This window comes from Ursus americanus, chromosome X (genome assembly GCF_024610735.1).
Source record: "Ursus americanus isolate L20-20 chromosome X, mUrsAme1.1.p, whole genome shotgun sequence".
Classification (NCBI taxonomy): domain Eukaryota; kingdom Metazoa; phylum Chordata; class Mammalia; order Carnivora; family Ursidae; genus Ursus; species Ursus americanus.
The window spans coordinates 91,170,942-91,195,478 of record NC_142164.1 but is presented as its reverse complement, the minus strand read 5'-3'; the positions used below and the strand labels follow the sequence as shown (position 1 = coordinate 91,195,478).

At 42.2% G+C, this 24,537-nt stretch overlaps 1 protein-coding gene across 1 annotated transcript in view; it reads left to right on the top strand.

Annotated features, from left to right (window-relative positions):
* Positions 1 to 24,537, top strand: part of LANCL3 (LanC like family member 3) — a 98,064-nt gene that overhangs the window by 60,093 nt on the left and 13,434 nt on the right. The window contains exons 2-3 of the mRNA XM_045790468.2: positions 14,734 to 14,857; positions 16,955 to 17,152. Coding sequence (XP_045646424.1) covers positions 14,734 to 14,857; positions 16,955 to 17,152 — 322 coding nt within the window. The remainder of the gene's footprint in view (positions 1 to 14,733; positions 14,858 to 16,954; positions 17,153 to 24,537) is intronic.

The following is a 24,537-nucleotide window of genomic DNA, read 5'->3' as shown; positions in this document are numbered from 1 at the left end:
GACATGTCAGTGTAAGTGGACTTGGGAGTTCTGGGAAACCTTTTGCTTTCCTGATTAAAAAAAAAATGTATATGACTGGTGCTGCCCTTCCCCATTTCTTCCTGCCTTGGATATAAACATGGTATCTGGAGTTACAGCAGCCTTTTTGTGCCTATGAGCCAACCTGGGGAAAGGAGGAGAGAATTGTGACGTTCTGGTTAACGTCACAAACCACTAAACCGTATCAGCAGTGCACTACTTCCAGACTTTGTTATATGAGAAAAAATAACCTCTTACTTGACTAAGCCACTGGAACTCAGATTTTCTAATCATTTCACTTAAATGCATGCCTGATACAAGTATAGTAGACCCTTCTGGGCAAGTCTGGCTAACTCCAGATATCCCCAGTTCTCTGTGAAACAGTACTGCTCCCTCTCTGGCTGGACTTCTGCACAGGTGTTGATGCAATTGGGGTAAATCCCCTTGAGTGGGGCTGAGCCAACCAGATTTCCTCTCAGGAAGTTGAAATTGGGTTTCAGTGGTTCTGATTGATCCCGCAGTGTGGCTAAATTTGAAGGACATTATAAAACGTGGAAGCTGGTATATGTTATTGTATGATGGGAGGTCACCTTCAGCTATAGAGAGATCGAGAAATGGGTCTGTGGAAAGTGAAAGAAAGAGGCGGAGTTCGGTGTCACCAAGAGAGAGAACACTACCTGGGGCCTGGTACATTTCTGGGTCCAAGTATTTGTCCCTTTGTAGGTTTGGCTGCCCTTAGATTCCAGGAGTGCTCCAGCTTGCTTCCAGAGAGCCAGGCAGCCCTGTGTGATTAGCGGGGTGTTGCCCTGCATAAGAGCATCTGACTAAAATGGAGAAGGAAGTGAAATCCAGCCTCTGTATTTTGGTCCCTAAGACTTGGCCTGGGGCTGCATCATCCCAGAGGTAATGTGCTTCTTTATGCAATTCATTTGCCCAGAAGGGGCAGATTTCACACAAGATTCAGGAAGGCCCTTCTTCAGGATAGCTAGTAAGGTTAGTGTCTTATAACTGAAGGATCTTGACATTCAGACAAAATGTATTAACGAACAGTGAAACCATCTGTTCTAGTATTTGACAGATAACGTTCACACCCTGATTTACTTTCTTTTAAAAATTAAAGCATTGTCTACATATAGCAAAGTGTACAAATCCTAAGCTCATAGTTCAATGATTTCACTGTATGACTCATATACTCACTACCCAGATTAAGAAAAGGAACATTTCTATCATCTCAGAAAGTTCCTGTATCCCACTTAGTACCACTTGCCTCCCACCCCCCCCAACAAAGGACACAGGGAAGCAACCACCCTTCTGTACCACTGTAATTCGTTTTGCCTTCTTCTTGAACTTCATATAAATGGAGTCATACAGCAAGTAGTCTTCTGTTCAACATGTTCATGAGATCCAGCCATGTGGTTGCATGTATCAGCCATTCGTTCTCTTTTTGTTGTTGAGTAGCGTTCCATAGTGTGAATATACCACAATTTATTAATTCATTCTCCCCTTGACGGACATTTAGGATGTTTCCAAGTCTTATGAATAAACTCTTACGAATAAAGCTGCTGTGGACATTTTTTTTAAAGATTTTATTTATTTATTCGACAGAGATAGAGACAGCCAGCGAGAGAGGGAACACAAGCAGGGGGAGTGGGAGAGGAAGAAGCAGGCTCATAGCGGAGGAGCCTGATGTGGGGCTCGATCCCATAACGCCGGATCACGCCCTGAGCCGAAGGCAGACGCTTAACCGCTGTGCCACCCAGGCGCCCCATGCTGTGGACATTGTTATACAAGTGGACCTAGGTACTTATTTCCCTTGGACACTAGTGTACTGTAGCAGAAGTCCAAATTATACATCTTTCACAGTAAACATATCTATGTATTTATAGAGAGATATATAGATCTCACATGCATGTACCTGGATAAATTTTGTCTCGAGTTGTTCCTTTATGGTGTAATTGGGAGACCTTATTTTGTAAGTGCCTCTTCCTAATTGATTATATATTTAATGTGCCTACCCACTTTACATAGGAGACACGGGGCTACTCTCTCAGTATTGCGGGGATGCATGCTTTTGTTTATTCAAAACTTGCTAAATGGTCAGTAGTATTTTCTGTTGCAACTAACGAAGCAAACTTATAGGGAGGGTACCTGGCATTAGGCTTATAATTGGAAGTCTCGTCTGTGACCAGGTATAAATACAGCAAAGCTGCGTGAACCACGTAAGATTAAGCTGAGTTCTTTGTTCCAGCCACCTGTGCAATTTGCAATATTAAATAGCGCTGGATTTGCAATGCAAAGCCGTATAAAGCAGTGCCTGTATCCCAGCATCATGAGTGGGGCTTTTTACAAAATAGGAGTGTCCAGTCCTACATTTGTTTCCTGTAAAATCTTGGTCTAGAGTGGGGCCTCGGTTTTTAAACCCTTTCATGTAATTATATGCTATAGCAGCTGGCCAGCTGAAAATTTCTTTCCTATGTCCATCGTCACGATTCTGGTGTTTACACTCAGCTGAGCATTGGTGCCTGTGAATGGATTTCATCTCCTGTTAAACTTTCCCCAGGCAACATGAGATGAGGCATACAATTTACTTTTTATGAAGACGGCCGCATTAAAATAATAGCAAATGATGGAGAGTAGCTGAATAAGACATATTTGGGGTAATAAAATATGGAGCACAATATGAATTTATTCAGACTAGGCTGTAATCTCCACTGATGGCAACGATTCGTCTCTCTTGTTCACTGATGTTCTTCTGGTGAGCCATAGGGGGGCTCAATAAATATTTACAAAATAAACCCCATATAAGACAAGGACCTTATTTACTAACTTACAAGGTTATAAATCCTGCTTTGCTTAGTACCGGCTATATATCCCAGTTGCTCATCCCAGCCTTGCTAAGCACCAGGAAAAAGCCTCCCTAGCTCCATTCATTTGGCAGCAACCCACTTGGAATTTGTGAAAGCTCAAATCTAATGAAGAGGATTTGGGGACCTTCTTGTCCTTAACAGAGGTGTCGATTTACTTCATTCTTCTGTCTTCAGCCACAGAGCCAGTTCCTCCTAAGATTCTCTATTCCTTCTCCTTCCTTTAGGCATAAAGTGAAAATCGAAACCAGCCACAGGGACACTTTTGTTCATCATCGCTGCCTGATCCTTAACCAGGGGTGGTGGTGGCCACTCCCTTCACATCTTCATGCCCAGGGCACCCCAAATCTCCTTTTCAGTGTGTCATTTGTGTAGAAAGCATTTCTATCTGAATTTTATAATCTGGCTGTCCTAAGATCCCTGGCTAAAACTTTCTGAATAGAAACCAGAAAACAGTAAACCACAGTCATTTTCCCTTTCAAGCACCTGAAGACACAATATCAACAAAACTACTTTGGACATGATTACACAGAGGGTTCTCTACAATACCTAAGTGAATACGAAGGGAGGAAGGAAAGTTATGCACATACTTATAAAGCATATAAATCATGAACCACAAAGGTCGTGGGAAGTTTCTTGGTCAGCAGTGTCGTTTCATAGATGAAAACCATGAAGCCAAAGAGGTTAAATCACTTGCCCAGGGCCATAAAATGACAAAGCCAGAAATTCTGAATTTCTCAGCCATGGTCACCCACTCTGCCCCACCCCCACCCTAGCAGCTTTTGCACACAGGGAAGGTACCACTCATGGGCAAACCCACACTCTGTCACACTGGTTCCTTGAGCCCCAAAGAACAGATTTACTAAAATGTATTTTAAGATATGGGGGGGAGGAGATCTAAGCAATTTTTTAAAAACTCTGCTTTCCCTCCCGTTTCTGACCTTCAGGGAAGCCATCAATCCGATAGGCCCACGTCAAAAAGCTTGGCAAAAGAAACCCTTTTAGCTTGTTCTGTCAGAAGTATCTAGGTGAAAGAGTTATCAAGCCTTAAAACATCACAAATTGTTCAGATATTCTTCTTCTACGGCCATTTTCATGAATAGCTCTCTAAAGTGACAAAGTAGGCAGCACATAATATAATCACTTAAGTTGAGATGACAGTGGTTCCTGGAAAAAGCAGGTAATTGCTTCACAGCATTTGTTGCTGAGCCTCCTATGGGCTTCCTCTCTGTCTTCCCAAATTGACTTTGAGGATTTGAAGACCTACTGTCATGGTGGCAGATTGGAGAGTGTCCGTTGTCCCTGACCTAGAGCACATTAAGTGCAAGGAGAAGGGAGATCATCCAGGGCAATGGCAGCAGAGGTGACAGTTTGCCTCCCAGGCTTTGTCTCTGGGCTCTAGGATAGCACTTAAGAAAAATCAATCCCAACTTTGTGAGTGCCGCCAGGGCTGGAAACTGCATTTGAATTTGTCCACTTAAGATAGCCTCACTTTAAAGAGCTGCGGAGCTAGAGGTTTCCATGGAAACAGAGACACATGTGGGCAAAAATTGCTTTACAGGGAAATGAATGCTAGCCATCCTGTTAGGTTGGCACTTTATGGCTACCCAGTTTATGTGAGTTTGGCCATAAGTAACCCAATGAACCGTGACTTTTGAAAAGGGAATACTTCTTCTCTTATAACAAGAGTCTGGAGATAGGTAGTCCTGGTTGGGGTACAGATGCTCAATGATATCCACAAACCTCAGGATCTTTTCTTCTCCATCATTCTTTGAATGTTGGCCTTTGATCCATGTGCTTATTGCCTCGGGATGCAAAATGTTTGCTATAGCTCCAGGCCTCACATAAACATCCAAAGCACCAAAAGGAGGAAAGGCAGGTAACAGCCAAGTCTATCCACTTTATTTACATTTATCATGAAATAATAAGCTTTCTAAGAAGCTCCTGCCCCAGAAGATTTCCCTATTTATCAAAATGAGGCTACCTACCCAAGCCTAGCTCCAAGGAAGCCTGAGAATGGAGTCTCTGGCAAGAGGCAAAAGATTGATGTGATTGGCTGAGGCTATTCACTATTTATAACCTAGAGCTAAACACAATTGTCACCCTAATAAAATTGAGATCTAGTCATCAAGAAATAAGAGGAGAGCGGATGTGGAGTAGCTAACTGATGGTGGAAGCCACAAATATGTAATCAGAATTGGCCTTTCCAAATAGAAAAGGCCTTTATTATATACCTGATTGTACTCAATTATTCATCTTTGGCACAGTGTTGTGCACCCAGCAAGCACTTGAAAAAAATGTACTTTGAACCACGATTTGAGAACACTGTGATGACTCACTCATTCAGCAGTGGCTTAAAGGAGGGTCTGATGTGAAATGTCAATTATGCACCTGGCCTTAATAACGGAGCCATTCACTTAATAGAGGCATCAGGAGGCCAGAGATTACAGATATTCAAGTAGCCAGTGCCGAGAGGCTAAAACAATTTCTAGTTCTTTAAGCTTTCTACTTAGGAAGAAAGTACATAAGAGAATATGCGTCTTGATAACATCTGGGATAGACGACAGGTTAAACATGCATTATGATCTCATTGCAAAGGACCTTTGGCTTAGCCTGTAAGAAATGAAACCACTGAAATAGACTATCACATCCACATCCCAGAATTAGAGCCCAAATAAGTATAGACGGATTTGTACATGGTTGTCATAAAGTGTTGAATCACAAAAAAACAAAATACTATTGCTGAAAGGCACATTAAAGACCAGCTTAACTCCTTGTTTTTTCAGAAGAGGAAACCAAGGTCCAGAGAGTTTTTGCAATTGGTCTAAAGTTACACAGTTAGTGACAGAGACTTATCTAGAAACTAGATAAACTTGAGAACTGTTTTACAGAAGCAAAGAAACATGGCTTGGGTAAGTGGGACGGTGAAAGGCTCAGAGTGTGATGATGAGAAAGGTAAATACACAGACGTGGAGGGCCATCCATTACCAGTTTACAAATTAGAAGTTACAACAACTGAGGAATGCCACCTGACACAAGCTGGTCCTTGGGCGGAGGAACATGGGGGTTAGAGGTGAGCAACAGCAGGGTTATTTTATGAGAGAGATCCTGAGCGATCCTGATCTCAAGGTCAATGGTGCTGAATGGTGGGAGTGGAGTCACTAATTGAACTTCGGATAGCTTACATGTATCGTGCATGTGCTTTATGCCAGGAATTGTTCTAAGTGTCTTATGTGGAATCCTCACAGCAGCGCAGTGAGATGGTCTGGTCTTATTGTTGCTGCTTTTTACAAATGAGTAAACTGAGGCTTAGAAAGTACAGCAGCAACCCCCTTATCCACAGGGCATGTTTTAAGCCCCCCCCCCCACTGGATGCCTGAAACCGTCGATAGTACTGAACCCTATATATACTATTATTTTCCCTAAACATACATACCTGTAATAAAGTTTAATTTATCAATTAGGCACAGTAAAAGATTAATAACAAAACTAACAATAAAATAGAACAATTGTAACAAAATAGCACAATAAAAGTTATGTGAATGTAGTCTCTCTCCAAATATCATATTGTCCTGTATTCACCCTTCTTGTGCGGATGGGAGATAAGATGCCTACGTGATGAGCTGAAGTGGGGTGAATGACGCAGGCGTTGTGACTTAGCGATAGGCTCCTATTGACTTCCGATGATTCATCAGAAGGAGGATCACTTCTTTGGGACTGTGGCTGGCTGAGGGTAACTGAAACCACAGGAAGCAAAACCTCAGATATGGGAAGACTGCTGTATAAGTAACTTGCCTAAACCCACCATGCTAGAAAGTGATGAAGCTGAGTCTGGAACTCGGGTCTCTCTGACCTCAAAGCCCCGATTTTTTATCATCATGCTATGCTCCTTCTTTCATTCAAGAGCCAGACTCCTCCATTCTCTTAGAGAACCAGAGTATGGAGCCCCGAGGAACCTCAGGGGTCACCTAGTACAGTGCTCTTCAATGTGGTGTTCTCAGATCAGCAGCACGCCCACCACCGGAGAGCTCGTTACAAACAGAAGATCTTAGGCCCCATTCTACAGCCACTGAGTCAGAATCTCTGAGGGGAAGGCCCAAGAGGCTGTGTTTTAGCTAGCTCACGAGGTGATTTTTTTAAAGATTTTTTAAAATTTATTCATTTGACAGAGAGAGAGAGAGGGAGAGAGAGCACTCACAAACAGGGGGAGCGGCAGGCAGAGGGAGAGGGAGAAGCAGACTCCCCATGGAACAGGGAGCCCAATGCAGGGCTCGATCCCAGGACCCCGGGGTCATGACCTGAGCCGAAGGCAGTTGCTTAACCGACTGAGCCACCCAGGCGCCCTCTCACTAGGTGATTTTTAAGGCACACTAAAATTTAAGAAGCCCTGACTTTGTGGGTAGATTTTAGTCCAGTCTCTTTATGTTAAAGGTGGGAGGCACACCTGGGTGGCTCAGTTGGTTAAGGATCTGACTCTTGATTTCTGCTCAGGTCATAATCTCAGGGTCATGAGATCAAGCCCCACTTGGGGCTCCACGCTGGGCATGGTACCTGCTTAGGGTTCTCTCTCCCTGAAAGGGGAACCCTCTTACAGTGTTGGTGGGAATGTAAAGTGGTACAGCCACTCTGGAAAACAGTATGGAGGTTCCTCAAAAAGTTAAGAATAGAACTACCCTATGACCCAGCAATTGAACTACTAGGTATTTATCTGAAGGATACAAACAGTGATTCAAAGGGGCACCTGCACCCCAATGTTTATAGCAGCAGTGTCCACAATAGCCAGAATAGTGAAAGAGCCCAGATGTCCATCAACAGAGGAATAGATAAAGAAGTGGTATATATACACAATGGAATATTACTCAGCCATCAAAAAGAATGAAATCTTGCCATTTGCAATGACATGGGGAACTAGAAGGTATTACACCAAATGAAATAAGTCAGTTGGAGAGAGACAAATACCATATGACTTCACTCATATGTGTAATTTAGGAAACAGATGAATATAGGGGAAGGGAAGGAAAAATAAAATGAGATGAAAACAAAGGGAGACAAACCATAAGAGACTCTCAACTATAGGAAACAGTTGCTGGAGGGGTGGTGGGTGGGAGGATGGGGTAACGGTGGTGGGCATTAAGGAGGGCATGTGATGGGGTGAGCACTGGGTGTTCTATGCAACTGATGAATCACTAAATTCTGCCTCTGAAACTGATAGTACAATATATGTTAATTAAAAAAATTCCTTCTACCTTTGCCTCTATCTACCCCCGCAAAAAAAGATGAAGAAACAGAGTTCTGCTGACTGTACCATGGTCACTGTGGCAGAGTTGGATCTCAGCCCAGACCTCCTGAATCCTAGTCCAGTGTCCTGTCTGCTGGGTTCCATGGTTTCTCCATGACTGTCCTACAATATGTGCATTGGTGCCTGTGTTGGAAACACTGGATGAGGTTCCGTGGACCTCTGACCTGACCCAGTATATCCATACGTGGCATATCCGGTTTCTCCCTCTACTCCCCCATGATTCACACCAAGGGTGTTTCTCAGTACCTGGGAGTATCTTTTGTTTGGGAGGTCTTTTGTTCTTTTTCCCTTTAGCTCTTCTCCTTTTCTTCTTCACCATCATCATCATCATCATCAGCCTACTATTATCATTATTATTATTATTTTGCTTTTAAGAACTATTTTTGCATTTATTCAGTATTTCATAGCAGTGATTCTCAAACTTTGCCATACTTTGGAATCACCCAGGGAGGTTTAAAAATATTGATGCCTGGGTCCCACACCCAGACAGTCTCATGTAATTGGTTTGGGGTGTGGCCAGGGCATCAGGATTTTTCAAAGCTCCCTAGGCGATTGCAGTGTGCAGTCAACCACTGGCAGCTCCTTTTTGTGAGAGTCTCACCAGGACCTGAGGAGGTAGGTGGGGCAAGTCCTTGTGATCCTCTTTCCATAGGTAAGGAAGCTCAGGCTCTGAGACATTTAGTGTCTTGCAGAAAACAATGACATCATCTAGTGGCACTTGGTGCAGACTGGGTTACCAGGTACTTGTAATAAATCTTTAAAGCCAGCAGTCAGTCTGCAAGAATGGGGTAAAACCTGTTTTTCTTTTCTGGTTTCTAGTGTTTTCTGGGCTTGTGTTTCCTGACATGAGAAGGGAAAAGAAATAACTTTGAAATGGTATCTGGGACCAAATGTTTATAACTGAAATTCCCTTCTGAAGGTCTTTAATAACTGGAAGATAATCATGAACTAGAGCATCCCCCTCCCATTCCTCATCACCCAGCATAGTAATGGTCAGGGAACATCAGGAAAACCAGATGGAAGGGACTTGCTCATTCTACAGCAGCACACGTGCCGCGTTTGGAGACTAATTAAGAAAATAACAAACCTGGCCACATTGGCTGAGAGAACTCTCCACTGGGATTTGCAAATTTGGACACATTTTTCCTACACGCAGCATGTTGGAAGAGAATTTCCCATTGTTGCTTGCTTCCCTTCTCTGGGTATTCTGATCACTTAAATTATGGTGTGCAGTGTTCTTGCCAGGTGCTCCCTCTCACTTCCTTGAATGTCTTTGGGAACTTCCTACAGTTCCTTCGGTTTAATTTCTCACCCTTCCCAGGAGAAATCCTCGGCTGCAAGCAGCCTCTGTGTTCCTGTATGATCCCTTGCTGCTTCGGATGCATTCCCTGGACCAGCGGCAGCAGCACCTGGGAGCCTGTTAGAAATGTAGAATCCTCGTCCCATCGCAGACCGATTGACTCAGAATCTGCACTTTTTTAAAAGAAATTTTTTATTATGTTATGTTAGTCACCATACAGTACATCATTAGTTTTTGATGATTTTAACGAGAGCACCAGGTAATTGGCACATTGTGGTTTGAGAGGCATTGCCCTAATACCCAGAATTTTCCCCATCATCCCACAGCTTAAAATGCCCACCTCCCAGCTACTTTTATTTATCCACTTCCTACTTGTCCTTCAAAGCTTAACTCTGATCCGGCTCCATCTGCGAGGCCCCCAATATTTATTCCCTCCACCTTACCCCTATAGGTCCTGACTTTTTGAATTTAAACAAATGTTGAAAGTTTCATTGTTTAAATGGTTCAGGTATCATTAGTCTAATTATTGAGATTACATCTTCCCCCAGAGTGCCTTGCACAGGCTTTGCACAAAATAGGAAGTGTTTGATTCATCAAGATCTGTTTCCTGCTTGAAAGCTGTCCTTTAGCCCTGTCATGTCTCTTTGAGCTTCTTGTGCCTCAAAAGAGCTTCCCTCAGTTTCTGTCTTCTCAACACCTCAGGTAAATCTCCACCCACTCCAGAGATTTTCTGAAGGCCTGGCTCTTCTCTGTAACCTAGTAGGTTCCAACCAAACCACAACCCCCAAATGGCATAAAAAGTAAAACGAACAAAAAAACCTAACCAATTGTGAATATTGACTTTGTACAAAAAAATTTCCCTAACTTTTTAATTTGAAATTATTTGAACTGAGAATTTTTAAAAGTAAGTTTACTTTTGGGGGTGGGATATTTTTTCCTGCTTCGTCATCGTATGCACAGGAAACTTCGGGTTGTCTGTGGCTGTCTCCTGGGATGTGCTAGGCAGTGTTACCTCTTCTACTGGTCCTAAACCCTGAGGCAAGAGACACATCTTTGAGGCTTCCATCTCCCCAAATTCCAGGAGGAAGCAAAGGGCACACCTCCTAGCTACCTATAAATCCCCAAATCTCTCCAGTGGATTATAGGATCTCTCCTAAGCCTTGGCACAAGGGGGTGCAGGAAGGAGAGCAGGAACTCCACACCGACTTTCAACTTCCTGGTTTCTTTTCTGTGTTAACGCTTCTTACCTTGAACAGCTTTTAGTTCCTTCCTGACTCTGTATGTCCTTCAAGTGTATTCTTTATGGTATCAACTTTAAGTTCGAAAATACCCAGGTTCTGACAACCCAGAAGCCTCTTCCTCAAAGCTATTGTCCATGGGCATCAAGTCATTTTGATGTTCATTGGTAGTCAAATGGCTTGTTTCTTTTCTCCGAGCAGAAACCTATGCTGCCACATATGATGGCAGGCAAAGAATTGGGGTCAAATAAATTGCTGGAGGAAAACGCCTAAATTCATATCAGATCAGATTCTTACTGTGTGTTTGGTGTGAGATAGGAGTGGCTTTCTGCATTCCACGCAGATGAGCAATCACACACTCAGGACCTTGTGGACTATTGCTTGCGCAGTTGGCAGTGGTTGATCTATAGCTAGCAGCGACTGCCACTTCAGAGGGCCTGTGGGCAGGACACTTGCCTGGGAAAGAGATCTGCGGTGAAGGAAGCTTTCTGTGGCTTGGTTCATTTCATCCATTTCCTTAATGAAACTCTCTTTTCGGCATGGAGATGGTTCAGTTACCACACAACCCTCAGGTAGGGCCGAGAAACATAGCATGGGCTTTATCATTCTCTCAGCTCTTCGAACTCAGAGCCCAGCCCAATAGGAACTATTTCACTGCAGACACCTCGGTTTGAGGATCGGTGAAGGGAATCAATTAAACTAATGAAACTTTAAATCAAACCACCATGGCCTTGCTTTGTATTTTTGAGGTATCATAATTTATTTTAATTCAATGTAGAGAACAGTTTATTTAAAGAATCAAATCCATCCAAGACATCAACACAGACATAGGCCTTAGGTGCTACAAATACAGGAAAGGAAATTTGGGTTTGTTTTGGTAAAGGCCTGATGGGCAGGGAACCCCTCTCTGTTACCCCGTCACTTTTTTCCCCCCACTGGAAATGCCACTGCCTCATTCCCTGGACCTCGGTGTTTCAGAACCTCAGAGGCCATCTTCTCAAGGGTAGCATGTGTGCTCACAAGCACGTTCCTGTGTGCTGGCTCGGGGCTGGAGAGACGCCTGAGAAAGCAGACAGATGAGGGAAGGACTAGCCCCTTCCACCGCTTCTAGTCTTCTTTCTGTGCTGTCTGCCCAGGGGGAAAAACAGCACACTCTTCCTCAGTATTCCTCATCCACACACTTTTGATGAGCACTGTTTTCACTTTTTATTTGCTGATCAATAAGCCCAAGGGTAGGTCTTGTCTGTTCCCAGAGATAGAGAACTGCATGCATAACTGGTCTTTATCCAGCCAAGCTAGCATGGTTGTTCTTTGTTTTTCACAGTGTTTCTGAGAGATAAGAGGAAACCACGCAGACATGATGCATGACTGGGGAGGTTTTGAAATACTTTATAAACTCGTGCTCTATTCTGAGCTGTGGATTAGAGATGGAAAGAAAGGAAGAGGACACCACATGTAATCTAAGTTGATTTTTTTCCTGCATTTAAAACAAGCAGGTGAACACACACACACATGCAGAGAGAGAGAGAGAACATGAATAAATGCTCAACTGAGGAAAGAATAAGCTGATTTTCAATTAGTAGCATAGAAGTAAAATAGGGAGAATTTTAGTAATTCTAATGAACACATACCCCGAAAATTCAGTGATCTTTTCCTATCACAAAAACTATTTCTTGTCATATGGATTCAAGACCAATATTGGCAGACAGGACATAAGTTCATTTGAAGAGCCAGATATATTGCCAGGAAAATGTGGGCTGGAACCAGGTTAGAGTCCTGTGAAATCCATGCCGTTTGAGGCTCTTAGCATGTTTCTGAGAGCAAGCCAGTCTGGAGGCGTTGATACGGGACTGGGGATGGAAGCTATTAAGTAGAGTAAGACTCAATGTAAGATCAGTTGGCACTGATAAAGGCACAAAGGAAAAGGTGTTTTTAATAACAAATGAAAATTTGGGGTAGCAATTTGAGTAGATGCAGGGTAGGAAATCATTTAGGTGAAATTTGCTGTTCAGCTCTGCAAAGACCCAGTGTTGAGCCTTGAAATGATGGCAGGTTACATCGAAAACCGGGGATGTACTGTATGGTGACTAACATAATATAATAAAAAATCATTATTAAATAAAAAAAAAAAGAAATGATGGCAGGAATGTCTGGGAAGATAGCGTCTTCAGGAATTTTAAGCAGAAAGGAGGAGAACAGCCAAGAGACAAAGATAGGTTGCTAATAGAAGAAAAATTTAAGTTGAAAGCCACAACATCATTGTTTCTGAGCAACCAGATAGAAAATGAGAGAGTAAAGTCTTAGTGCTTCCTTGTCTGTTACATACTCTGTATTACTGTTTCTTTCCACCCTCAGGCTCATGAACTGAAATTGCTCTATGGTAGATTTCTGGCTATATCTCATCTCCAGTGCTGGATAGTAAATTCCCTGTAGGGAACAAATATGTCCCAGGGTTTCTAGAATTTCCCCCATAACACCGCATATAGAGCCTCACTAGACTAGTAACTCAGTAAGTGTTAATTGGCAGAATTAATTAATGAACAGCCTCCTCTTTATGTAATTAATTTCCCAAATTAAATGCTAGATTTGAGGAGACCAAAATCTAGATTATATTTTGCCCTTCTCATGTGGGGCAAATCAAAGGAGCAAAACACTGCAAAGAAAGAAAGAGAGAGAGAGAGGGAAAGAAAAAAACATTAGTACTTTATTTCAGAAGAAATTGGTGAGTATAATGGTGGATATCAGGCAGAAAGATTTTGATGTGTGAATCTTAGGAGAGAGGCCAAAATTCAATGGATTTTTCTTTGATCTTAGATTCATTCAATCAGGCCGAGGCTGAACTTCAGGTGATTTTTGGAGGGGCAGGTGGGGGGCAGGCAGTGGCCACCGTGACTCTGACTGGTACTCTGCTGGAGCAGGTCTGCGTTTTTGGAAGGTTGGCTTCATGAGAGCAGAGGTCTTGTCTATCTTTTCATTGTCATACCTCCAGCATCTAGAACAGCTTTCCCGTCATATAGTAGGGGCTTAAGAAATAGTTGTGGAAGGAAGGGAAAGAGAGAGGGCTCTGCTTTTCGTGCCAGTACAAACCTGGCACTTATTTACTCCCAAGGGTCCCCCCAGGTTCTGTGTTAGGAACTGAGGATGCCAAACTGCTGAGATGCCATAGTCTTGTGGCATCTTGATTGTCAAGTAGAGACAGAGACAGAGCCATAACACCCCAGGTGGTAAGTGCTCCCCCAAAGAGTCATGGCGAGATAGAAGGAGTGAGCCAGAGGGAGCCGGGAGCATCGCATCTGCCCTGAGGAGCGTCTCACACCTAAGCAGAATCCTGATAAACTCACCACTGCTTTGTAGGCTTGAGAACATTTCCATCTCTAGGGTGCTAACACGGACTGTGGGTAGATTGAGTAAAATATGGAAGACTGCAAGTCATTGCATTTTAGCCATTCTCTACTCAGAGTCATTTTGATATTGAAAGTGATTTTGCCTCGGTACTTACTGGTCTTTGGTTTCATTCTGGGAATGCAGAGGCCACCAGGAGTCTGTCATGCAGCAGCCTGTCATAGCACTCTGGCTTTATAAGCAAGGTCTAAATGACACAGGCCAAAGGCCCATTGTCTGGGCCGGACCAGCGCCGTACACCGGGAGTGACAGCTTTGTTAAGCATGATCCGTTAGGCCCAGTCTTTGTTCTTTTCTGTGCAATTTCTTGTTCCTGTGACAAGGATTAATGGTATAACCGCGGTAAAGTGGTCTTCGCATTTTATAAAAGCCTGGGGCAATAAAAGTGTGTATTTCCCATCCACACAGCAAATTTTCTGAAGAGGGTGGGATAAACTTGACAACAAAAAGAGAATCAGTTGTTAAAAAAAAAAAAGTTACTGCTGGCTAAGCTTATTTACTAAGAGGAAAAGAATTTGGGGAATATGCTGATGGACCTTAATGAGAAAATCCAGTGTCTGTGGAAAAAAAGAAGATCCTGATTTGACTTCTGCTTCTTGATTTCCTTACTCAGGTACTGACCCCAGCACAGATCAAATCGATTTGCCAGGCGATTCTGGACTCTGGGAAGCAGTATGCCATGAAAAAAAGGAAACCATTCCCCCTGATGTATTCTTACTATGGAACTGAATACTTGGGTAAGTGGAAGTGTTCGCAAAGTCCCCTAATATCCACACTGAGTAAAAACTAGACAATTTTGTTTTTGATATAGGTCATCGCTATTCACCTAACTAGAAACACTTTAAAATGCCATTTAAAAACAAATATTGATAGATACTACAAATCACAATTTAATGTTTGTTCTCCTAGTCTGACACAAAGGTAGCTGTTTTTATGATTGCTTGCCCCAAAGACTAAAAGCCTTGCTCTAGGTTGTGAGTTCATTGGCTGAATTTCACTGAAAGTTTGTGAACGGTTTACACACTCATTGCCAATGGTGCCTCTGCACAGGGAAACTAGGATGAAGCCACTGACATTTCCAAGTGTTTAATATTAGTGGATTAATAACAGGCTACTGAGTCATAATGACTATTTTCGAGATATGAGGCATGTAGAATGAAAATTAGTTACTCCCTTTTGAATCTTTCAGTGCCTCCCCATCACTCCCGGGCATGACTTACAGGGCCCTTTGTAGGTCACCCGCTCTCTTCTCCAAACTCAAGCTCGCTCTCTCTCCCTTTTCTGTTTCTGTCCTGTATAATCTACAAGCAAAGTGCTCTCAAATCTTCAAAATCTTTGTGCCTGTTCCTTTTGCTCAGAATGCCTGGCCTCCCCTAACCCTTCAACTTACCTGTAATACTTACACCTAGACTTCAAAGCTGATCAAACATCATCGGAGCTATTGAGAAACTTTGCGCTTTTGGAAGAAGGGTTTATTGAACCCTCTCTGGAGAAACATTCACACGTTTCAGGTTTTACGCTGAAGCAAAATTGGTTAACGTCAGGTCACCCTGCCACACTTTTATCGGCGCCTTTATCACATCACGCTGTAATGAGTGGCTTGCCTGTCCAGCTGCCTCAGCGGGCTTTGTGCACCTTCAGGATGAGGACTTCTGCTCACTTATCTTTGTGATCCCCAGACATTTACCAACAGCCTGTACGTAATGAGGGTACCCAACCTCAGCAATGAGCTTATAGACTAGTCGTCCTCTGAGAGATTTCTCAAAGAACCTTCAAGTTCCTATCTGACTTTCTCTAGAATCAGATCTTGAGACAAGGATTTAGGTATAAATGGCTTATTTGGGAGGTGATCCTAGAAAGTGTTGATAAAGGAATGAAGAAGTGAGACAGGGTAGAGAAAGAGGTTAATAGAGGCTGTAATAGTGAACAAATGTGGAAACTGAGGCTTAGTTCCACTGGGGACCCTGGAGACTGTCTAGAACAGGCCTCAAAATTGTCCCATCCCAACGGTGAGGAAGCTGGGGTATTCATCCACCAATTCCCTGCTTCCTGGGTCGAGGGCTGCTCCCAGACCTGTTAATTCCCTAGGACTTCAGTCCTCTCCCTGTGGGCTGGGCATACCCCTGTGGCCACAGAAAGCCTCAGGCAGAAGGATAAATGCTTGAGGTAGAAGGTGGGGAGGAGAGGTGCCCCCGAATGGTGAGTGTGGGCGACGTGATGGGCAGGGCACTGGCAATGTCTGCTAGAGTTCCTTAATAGAACTATTCCTTTCATTTTCCATCTTTTTAGAGAAATTAACATTCTAGCCATTTGCATATATAGCACAAACCAGATTGCTATCTAATGCATAAATATTTTCCTGGAAAGCATTTTTACCTAACAAATTAAAATCCAGTGAAAGACAGGTACCTTCAAGTATTATGACTAAATTTTAGGAAGAATTTTTTTAAAGATTTTATTTATTGGGGGGGGTGGGGAGGGGCAGAGGGAGAAGGAGAGAGAGATTCTCAATCAGACTTTCCGCTGAGTGCACAGCCCGATGCAGGTCTCGATCTCACAACCCTGAGATCAGGACCTGAGCCAAAACCAAGAGTTGGACACTTAACTGACTCAGCCACCCAGGCACCCCAGAAGAATCGTTTTTGACTCGATAAAACTGTAAGGCCATTTGAGGGGAGTTCCTAGTGCCTGAGTGCAAAGAGAAAGCTCTACCATTATGTCTGCTCTCAAGTAATATTGCCTTTATTTTTTCGTACTATGATTGGCTTTTCACTGAATTAAATGGGCTGTCCTCCCAATTGTGCGAATTAATTATGCTTGGTTTCTTGATATAGGAGCAGCTCACGGCCTGTCGTCCATTCTCCAGATGCTTCTGTCTTACCATGAGCACCTCAAGCCCTCAGATCAGGAGCTGGTATGGCAGAGTGTGGACTTCCTCATGGAGCAGGAACAGAACTGCAACTGGCCACCCGAGCTCGGCGAGGCCATCGAGAGAGAGAACGAGCTGGTGCACTGGTGCCACGGCGCCCCAGGTCTCACCCCCACTGTTATCTACAGACACTGCCTTTCACTGGGTTTAGCCAAACATGGGGGTCTTTTCTGAGGAGTGAGGCTATTTCTCACCTTATGTCATTACTACGTGAGTGCAAAAGGTCAAGATGAAACTTGGCAAACCAAAAAAAGTCTTGATCTGTAAAAGATCTCTAGAAATGATCCTGCAGTTTTAAAAATATATGATCTCTGTTTGCATATAAATTAAACTAGCACTGTCCAATAAAATATAACATGAGCCACATATGAAATTACATTTTTAGTAGCCCCATTAAAAATGTAAACAGAAACAGGTGACATGGGTCTTAATAATATATTAGTATAGTATATATTTTATGACCCAATATACACCAAGGATTATTTCAACATGCAACCAATTTAAAACTTGAGGTGTTTCAGGTTTTTTTTATATTAAAGTGTTTGAAAGCCAGAATATATTTTATACTAACACCCCATCTCAATTCAGACTAGCCACGTGGCAAGAGCTCAGTATCTGCGTTGAACGGTATAAATCTGGAGGCTGGTAATTCAAAATGTGGCCCCTGGACCAGTGGCAGGGACAACAAGAGAGCTGATTAGAAATGCAAAATGTTAGGCTCCACCCCAGACTCACGGAATCAGAATCTGCACATTACCAAGATCCATACATGATTTATATGCACGTTAAAGTTTGAGATACACTATTCCATAATTCTTCAAATGAGGATTGCCATCATCACCTAATAAAAAGTCCAGAGAACTGAGAAGCCATCTGCAGTGAATTCTCTGGAATTGAGCCTAGAAACTTATCAGACTCCATCTTTTCTTTTCTTTCTTTCTTTCGTTTTTTTTTTTTTTTTTAAATCCCATTACACTGTTAATTAGGCTTTCTGAGAAGGAGCAATTTGAAAGAAGTTAAATTCAAGTAAATCAATTAATTTCAGTAGATTGGTCAGGGGAGAGATTTAAAATACCAAAATGACACAAATTTTTTGGATTCGGAGTGGATTTAATTTTCTTTTGTTTAAGAAGATTTTTATTTATTTAGCTGAGAGAGAGAGAACATGCACAAGCAGGGGAAGTGGTAGGCAGAGGGAGAAGCAGGCTCCCCACTGAGCAGGGAGCCTGATGCGGGGCTCGATCCCAGGACCCTGGGATCATGACCTGAGCCAAAGGCAGATGCTTCACCAACTGAGCCACCCAGGTGTCTCAGGAGGGGATTTAATTTTCAAGGCTATGCTTCAGTGCTATGAGCAAAGCTTTAAAACAGATTCGATTTCTCTTTAGTCTGTTACCTGATTTTTATTACTGCCTTTCCGCTCCTTACCTAATTAATGATCTGTAATCCAGCTGCAATTTCATTTTTTCTTTGGTACAGTTTGAGTTGAAGAATAACAAGTTTTAGCTCATTGGCCATGTTTTCTCCGCCTGCCGCATTTACCTAAGGAAGGGACTTCAAAGGCTCCTGTGTTTGCTTGTTCCAGTGCCGGCGCGCTGTGCCTTATGTCCAAGCTATTTCCCGCTGGTGATGATGTGAGCCTGTTTCTTCTGGCTTTGAACTTTTTGGAGAAAAACAACTTATTTACCATTCTGGAAATGATATCTCTTCATGTTAAGCTCAGCACTCCCACATCCCATTTCCCTTTAATCATCCTCAGTGATGGTCTCTGGCTATCCTCCAAGCACCCCCAGAATCCTTGAATTTTGGAGGTGTCCCAAGTTAAATGCAGAATATTTTAAAGGGACTCAATGTGCTAGTAAAAGCCCTGTAAAGGATGGGAAGATAATCCATTAAAATGAGTGACTGGGTCAGTTAATTGATGGGGGTGTCTTCGCAGGGCGGTCATTCCATCCTCTTTGTGCACCACATTCCTTCTGTCTTCGTAAATCATGTACTGGAACAGTATAGCGTAGGATTCATCACCTCGGGGACTTTATTTGTCCTCATATATCATTCACGTTCTGTACCTTGGTAAGATTAAACATAGGTTGCAGAGCAAACTCATTAAACCCCCATATTCACTGAACTACCAAAAATAAAGCAATTCACAAATGAATAAAGAATCAACTGGGGCCCATTAGGTATGCCACCCCGCACTCCCACCTCCAGGGTATTGGTCTTCCTTTTATGAGATGTGCTAAAAACAGCATAAGAGTGACTATACCGCTGAGAAGTATACCGCTGAGAAGTACAGGTTAAAGACCATCAAGTCAGCAACACTAAACTCCCCCCAAATTCTTAAAGGAGATGACTTAGAAAAATCATTTTCCCTGGTTTGAGGAAACCATTTTTTTGAGCGTAGATTTATGAGCAGCGCAGATGGTTTGGGGCAGCAGACTGATTCCGTGAATAAAAACCTGCCAGAGATGATCCAAATGTGGAACTTGATCAGCGATATCTTATCTCCCCCGTGATTGTTTCTGATCGACTGTCCTTCATCCCACCTCTCAGGTGACACACAGCCCTAGTTAGCATTTAGGCAGTGTGCAAATAGTTCTTGCCTCGAAGTTAATAACTTTGGCTTCTAGTCGTAGCTCCAACACTAAATGACCTTGAGAAAACTGCTGTGTGCCTTTCGTGGCTTTGTTTCTTCATCTGTGAAACGAGTATGTGGAGATGGAGCAGTGAAAGTCAGTCTTTTGATCACCACAGATCCCCTTCGTCCTGTGGGCCCTGGCCCTTCCTGAGGGATATGACCCAAAAGATCTGCAGGCACCCACATTTAGAAATAGTCAGGGTAGCATCTAGCTTTTCTCACTAAGTGCAACGAAGTAGAGCAGGCAGATGCGTATGACCTCCTCATAGCCTGAATGATTCCAAAATACAGGATGAGAGTCATTTACAAAATCATTAAAACAAATGCTGTGGCTAAAATAAACTCTGGATTGCATTATGTTACATCAGTACTGTGCTAACACTGACGGTGCGTTTCCTTGCCTCTATGTAAAACACACGTGTGACTAGTTTTTAAAATCATTTCGCAAGGGCTCCTGGGTATGTGACTTTGAATAGAGAACGAGGGCTTGGCCAGGGCCAGTGTCATTGGTCCCTTTGTCGTGCACCGTACAATACATGCCTTAGTGAAGTGACAGACCGAAGAACTGACCTGTGTGGTGACGCTCCAGTCTGTTCGAACTCCGCGTGCGGAGCCTAGCTATCACGAGGCTCTGCTAGATTGCGTGCTTTCACAGCTTTAGCTTCTCAAACTGTATTTCTTAAGTAATAATTTCTTTTTTTAAAATTTTATTTATTTTTATTTTTTTATTTTTCTAATGTTTTTTTATTATATTCTGTTAGTCACCATACAGTACACCCCTGGTTTTTGATGTAAAGTTCAATGATTCATTAGTTGCGTATAACACTCAGTGTACCATGCAATACGTGCCCTCCTTACTACCCATCACCAGTCTATCCCATTCCCCCACCCCCCTCCCCTCTGAAGCCCTCAGTTTGTTTCTCAGAGTCCATAGTCTCCCATGCTTCATTCCCCCTTCTGATTACCCCCCCTTTCTTTATCCCTTTCTTCCCCTACCGATCTTCCTAGTTCTTATGTTCCATAGAGGAGAGAAATCATATGATAATTGTCTTTCTCTGCTTGGCTTATTTCACTTAGCATTATCTCCTCCAGTGCCGTCCATGTTGCAGCAAATGTTGAGAACTCGTTCTGATAGCTGAGTAATATTCCATTGTATATGTGGACCACAACTTCTTAATCCAGTCATCTGTTGAAGGGCATCTCAGTTCCTTCCACGATTTAGCTATTGTGGATAGAGCTGCTATGAACATTGGGGTGCATATGGCCCTTCTCTTCACTACGTCTCTATCTTTAGGGTAAATACCCAGTATTGCAATGGCTGGGTCATAGGGTAGCTCAATTTTTAACTTTTTAAGGGACCTCCACACTGTTTTCCACAGTGGCTATACCAACTTGCATTCCCACCAGCAATGTAGGAGGGATCCCCTTTCTCCATATCCTCTCCAGCAATTGTTGTTTCTTGCCTTGTCAATTTTTGCCATCCTAACTGGCGTAAGGTGGTATCTTAGTGTGGTTTTGATTTGAATTTCCCTGATGGCTAATGATTTTGAACATTTTTTCATGTGTCTGTTAGCCATTTGTATGTCCTCATTGGAAAAGTGTCTGTTCATATATTCTGCCCATTTTATGATTTGTTTATTTGTTTCTCGCGTATTGAGTTTGAGAAGTTCTTTGTAGATCTTGGATACCAGTCTTTTATCTGTAGCATCATTTGCAAATATCTTCTCCCATTCCGTGGGCTGCCTCTTAGATTTTTTGACTGTTTCCTTGGCTGTGCAGAAGATTTTTATCTTGATGAAGTCCCACAAGTTCATTTTATCTTTTGTTTCTCTTGCCTTTGGAGATGTGTCATGAAAAAGGTTGCTTTGGCCGATGTTGTAGAGGTTGCTGCCTATATTTTCCTCTAGGATTTTGATGGATTCCTGTCTCACATCGAGGTCTTTCATCCATTTGGAGTTTATCTTTGTGTATGGTGTGAGAGAGTGGTCAAGTTTCATTCTTTTGCATGTAGCTGTCCAATTTTCCCAGCACCATTTATTGAAGAGACTGTCTTTTTTCCACCGGATGTTTTTTCCTGCTTTATCAAAGATTAGTTGCCCAAAATGCCGAGGGTCCATTTCTGGGTTCTCTATTCTGTTCCATTGGTCTATGTGTCTGTTTTTGTGCCAGTACCATGCTGTCTTTGTGATCACAGCTTTGTAGTACAGCTCGAAATCCAGCATTGTGATGCCCCCAGCTTTGTTTTTCCTTTTCAACAGTTCCTTGGAGATTCGGGGCCTTTTCTGGTTCCATACAAATTTAAGGACTATTTGTTCCAGTTCTTTGAAAAATGTTTGGTATTTTGATCGGGATAGCATTGAAAGTGTAGATTGCTCTGGGTAGCATGGACATTTTAACTATGTTAATTCTTCTTATCCATGAGCATGGAATATTTTTCCATCTTTTTGTGTCTTCTTCAAAGTCTTTCAAGAGTGATTTATAGTTTCTAGAATATAGACCCTTTACGTCTCTGGTTAAGTTAATTCCAAGGTAACGTATGGTTTTTGGTGCTATTGTAAATGGGATGGATTCCCTAATTTCTCTTTCTTCAGTCTCATTATTTGTGTATAGAAATGCAACTGATTTCTGAGCATTGATTTTGTATCCCGCCACATTACTGAATTGCTCTATAACTTCTAATAGTTTGGGAGTGGATTCTTTTGGGTTTTCCATATAGAGTATCATGTCATCTGCGAAGAGAGACATTTTGACTTCTTCTTTGCCGATTTGGATACCTTTTATCCCTTTTTGTTGTCCGATTGCTGTTGCAAGGACTTCTAGTACTATGTTGAATAATAGTGGCGAGAGTGGGCATCCTTGTCGTGTTCTTGATCCTAAGGGAAAGGCTTCCAGCTTCTCCGCATTGAGAATGATATTTGCTGTAGGCTTTTCATAGATGGTTTTTATGAAATTGAGGAAGGTAGCCTCTATCCCTACACTCTGAAGGGTTTTAATCAGGAAAGGATGCTGTATTTTGTCAAATGCTTTTTCTGCATATATTGAGAGAATCATATGGTTTTTGAATTTTTCTTTCTGGATAAAATCTATGACACCGATTGATTTGCGAATCTTGAACCACCCTTGCATCCCAGGGATGAATCCCACTTGGTCATGAAGGATAATCCTTTTAATGTACTGTTGGATTCTATTAGCCAGGATCTTGTTGAGGATTTTGGCATCCATATTCATTAGGGAAATCGGTCTGTAATTCTCCTTTTTGTTGGGGGTCTTTGCCTGTTTGGGGATCAAGGTAATATTGGCCTCATAGAATGAGTTTGGTAGCTTTCCTTCTGTTTCTATTTTTTGAAATAGCTTTAGGAGAATAGGTATTATTTCTTCTTTGAATGTTTGGTAGAATTCCCCCAGGAAAACCATCCGGGCCTGGAGTTTTATTTTTTGGAAGGTTGTTTATCACTGTTTCAATCTCTTCATAATTAATTGGCCTGTTTAAAAAATCAATTTCTTCCTGTTTCAGTCTTGGTAGTTTATAGGTTTCCAGGAAGGCCTCCATCTCTTCCATATTGCTTAATTTATTGGCATAAAGCTGTTGATAAAAGTTTCTAATAATCCTTCCAATTTCATTGGTGTTGGTTGTGACCTCTAATTTTTCATTCATAATTTTATTAATTTGGGTCCTTTCTCTATTCTTTTGGATAAGTCTTGCCAGTGGTCTGTCAATTTATTAATTCTTTCAACGAACCAGCTTCTAGTTCTGTTGATCTGCTCTACTGTACTTCTGGTTTCTACTTCATTGATTTCTGCTCTAATCTTGGTCAGCTGCTTCCTCGTGCATGGATTAAGCCTGTCGCTCTGTTGCTGTTCCAGCTTCTTGAGGTGAGAATATAAAAACTGCATTTTAGATTTTTCTGTTCTTTTCAGTGATGCTTGGATGACTATGTATTTTCCCTTTAGGACTGCCTTTGCAGTATCCCATAGGTTTTGGACCGTTGTGTTTTCATTCTCGTTGGTCTCCATAAATTGTTTAAATTGATTTTTGATTTCCTGGTTTATCGATTCATTCCTGAGCAGGATAGTTCTTAGTCTCCAAGTGTTTGCGTTTCTTCCAAATTTTTCCTTGTGGTTGAGTTCCAATTTCAAAGCGTTGTGGTCTGAGAATATGCAGGGAATAATTTCAGTCTTTTGGTATCGGTTGAGACCTGTTTTTGTGACCCAGAACATGGTCTATTCTTGAGAATGTTTCATGGGCATTAGAATAGAGTGAGTATTCTTTGGTTCTGGGGTGTAGTGTTCTATATATATCTATGAGGTCCAACTCGTCGAGTATGGCATTCAAAGCTCTTGTTTCTTTGCTGATTTCTTGCTTAGGTGGTCTGTCTATTGCTGATAGTGGAGTGTTGAGGTCCCCTACTATTAGCGTATTTTTATCTGTATGTCTCTTTAATGTGGTTAAGAGTTGGCTTGTGTATCTTGCTGCACCCCTTTTGGAGGCATATATATTTATAATTGTCATATCCACTTGTTGGATACATCCTTAAGAATAATATAGTGCCCTTCTGTGTCTCTAAGTATAGTCTTTAGTTTAAAATCCAATCTGTCTGATATAAGAATTGCTACCCCAGCTTTCTTTTGAGGTCCGTTGGCGTGGAAGATGGTATTCCATCCCTTCACTTTCAGTCTGAATGTATCTTTAGGTTCAAAATGAGTCTCTTGTAGACAGCAAATGGATGGGTCATGTCTTTTTATCCAATCTCAACCCTGTGTCATTTTATGGGGGCATTTAGGCCATTTACATTGAGACTGATTATTGAGAGAGATGATTTTAATGATGCCATGTTGCCTGTAAAGTCTTT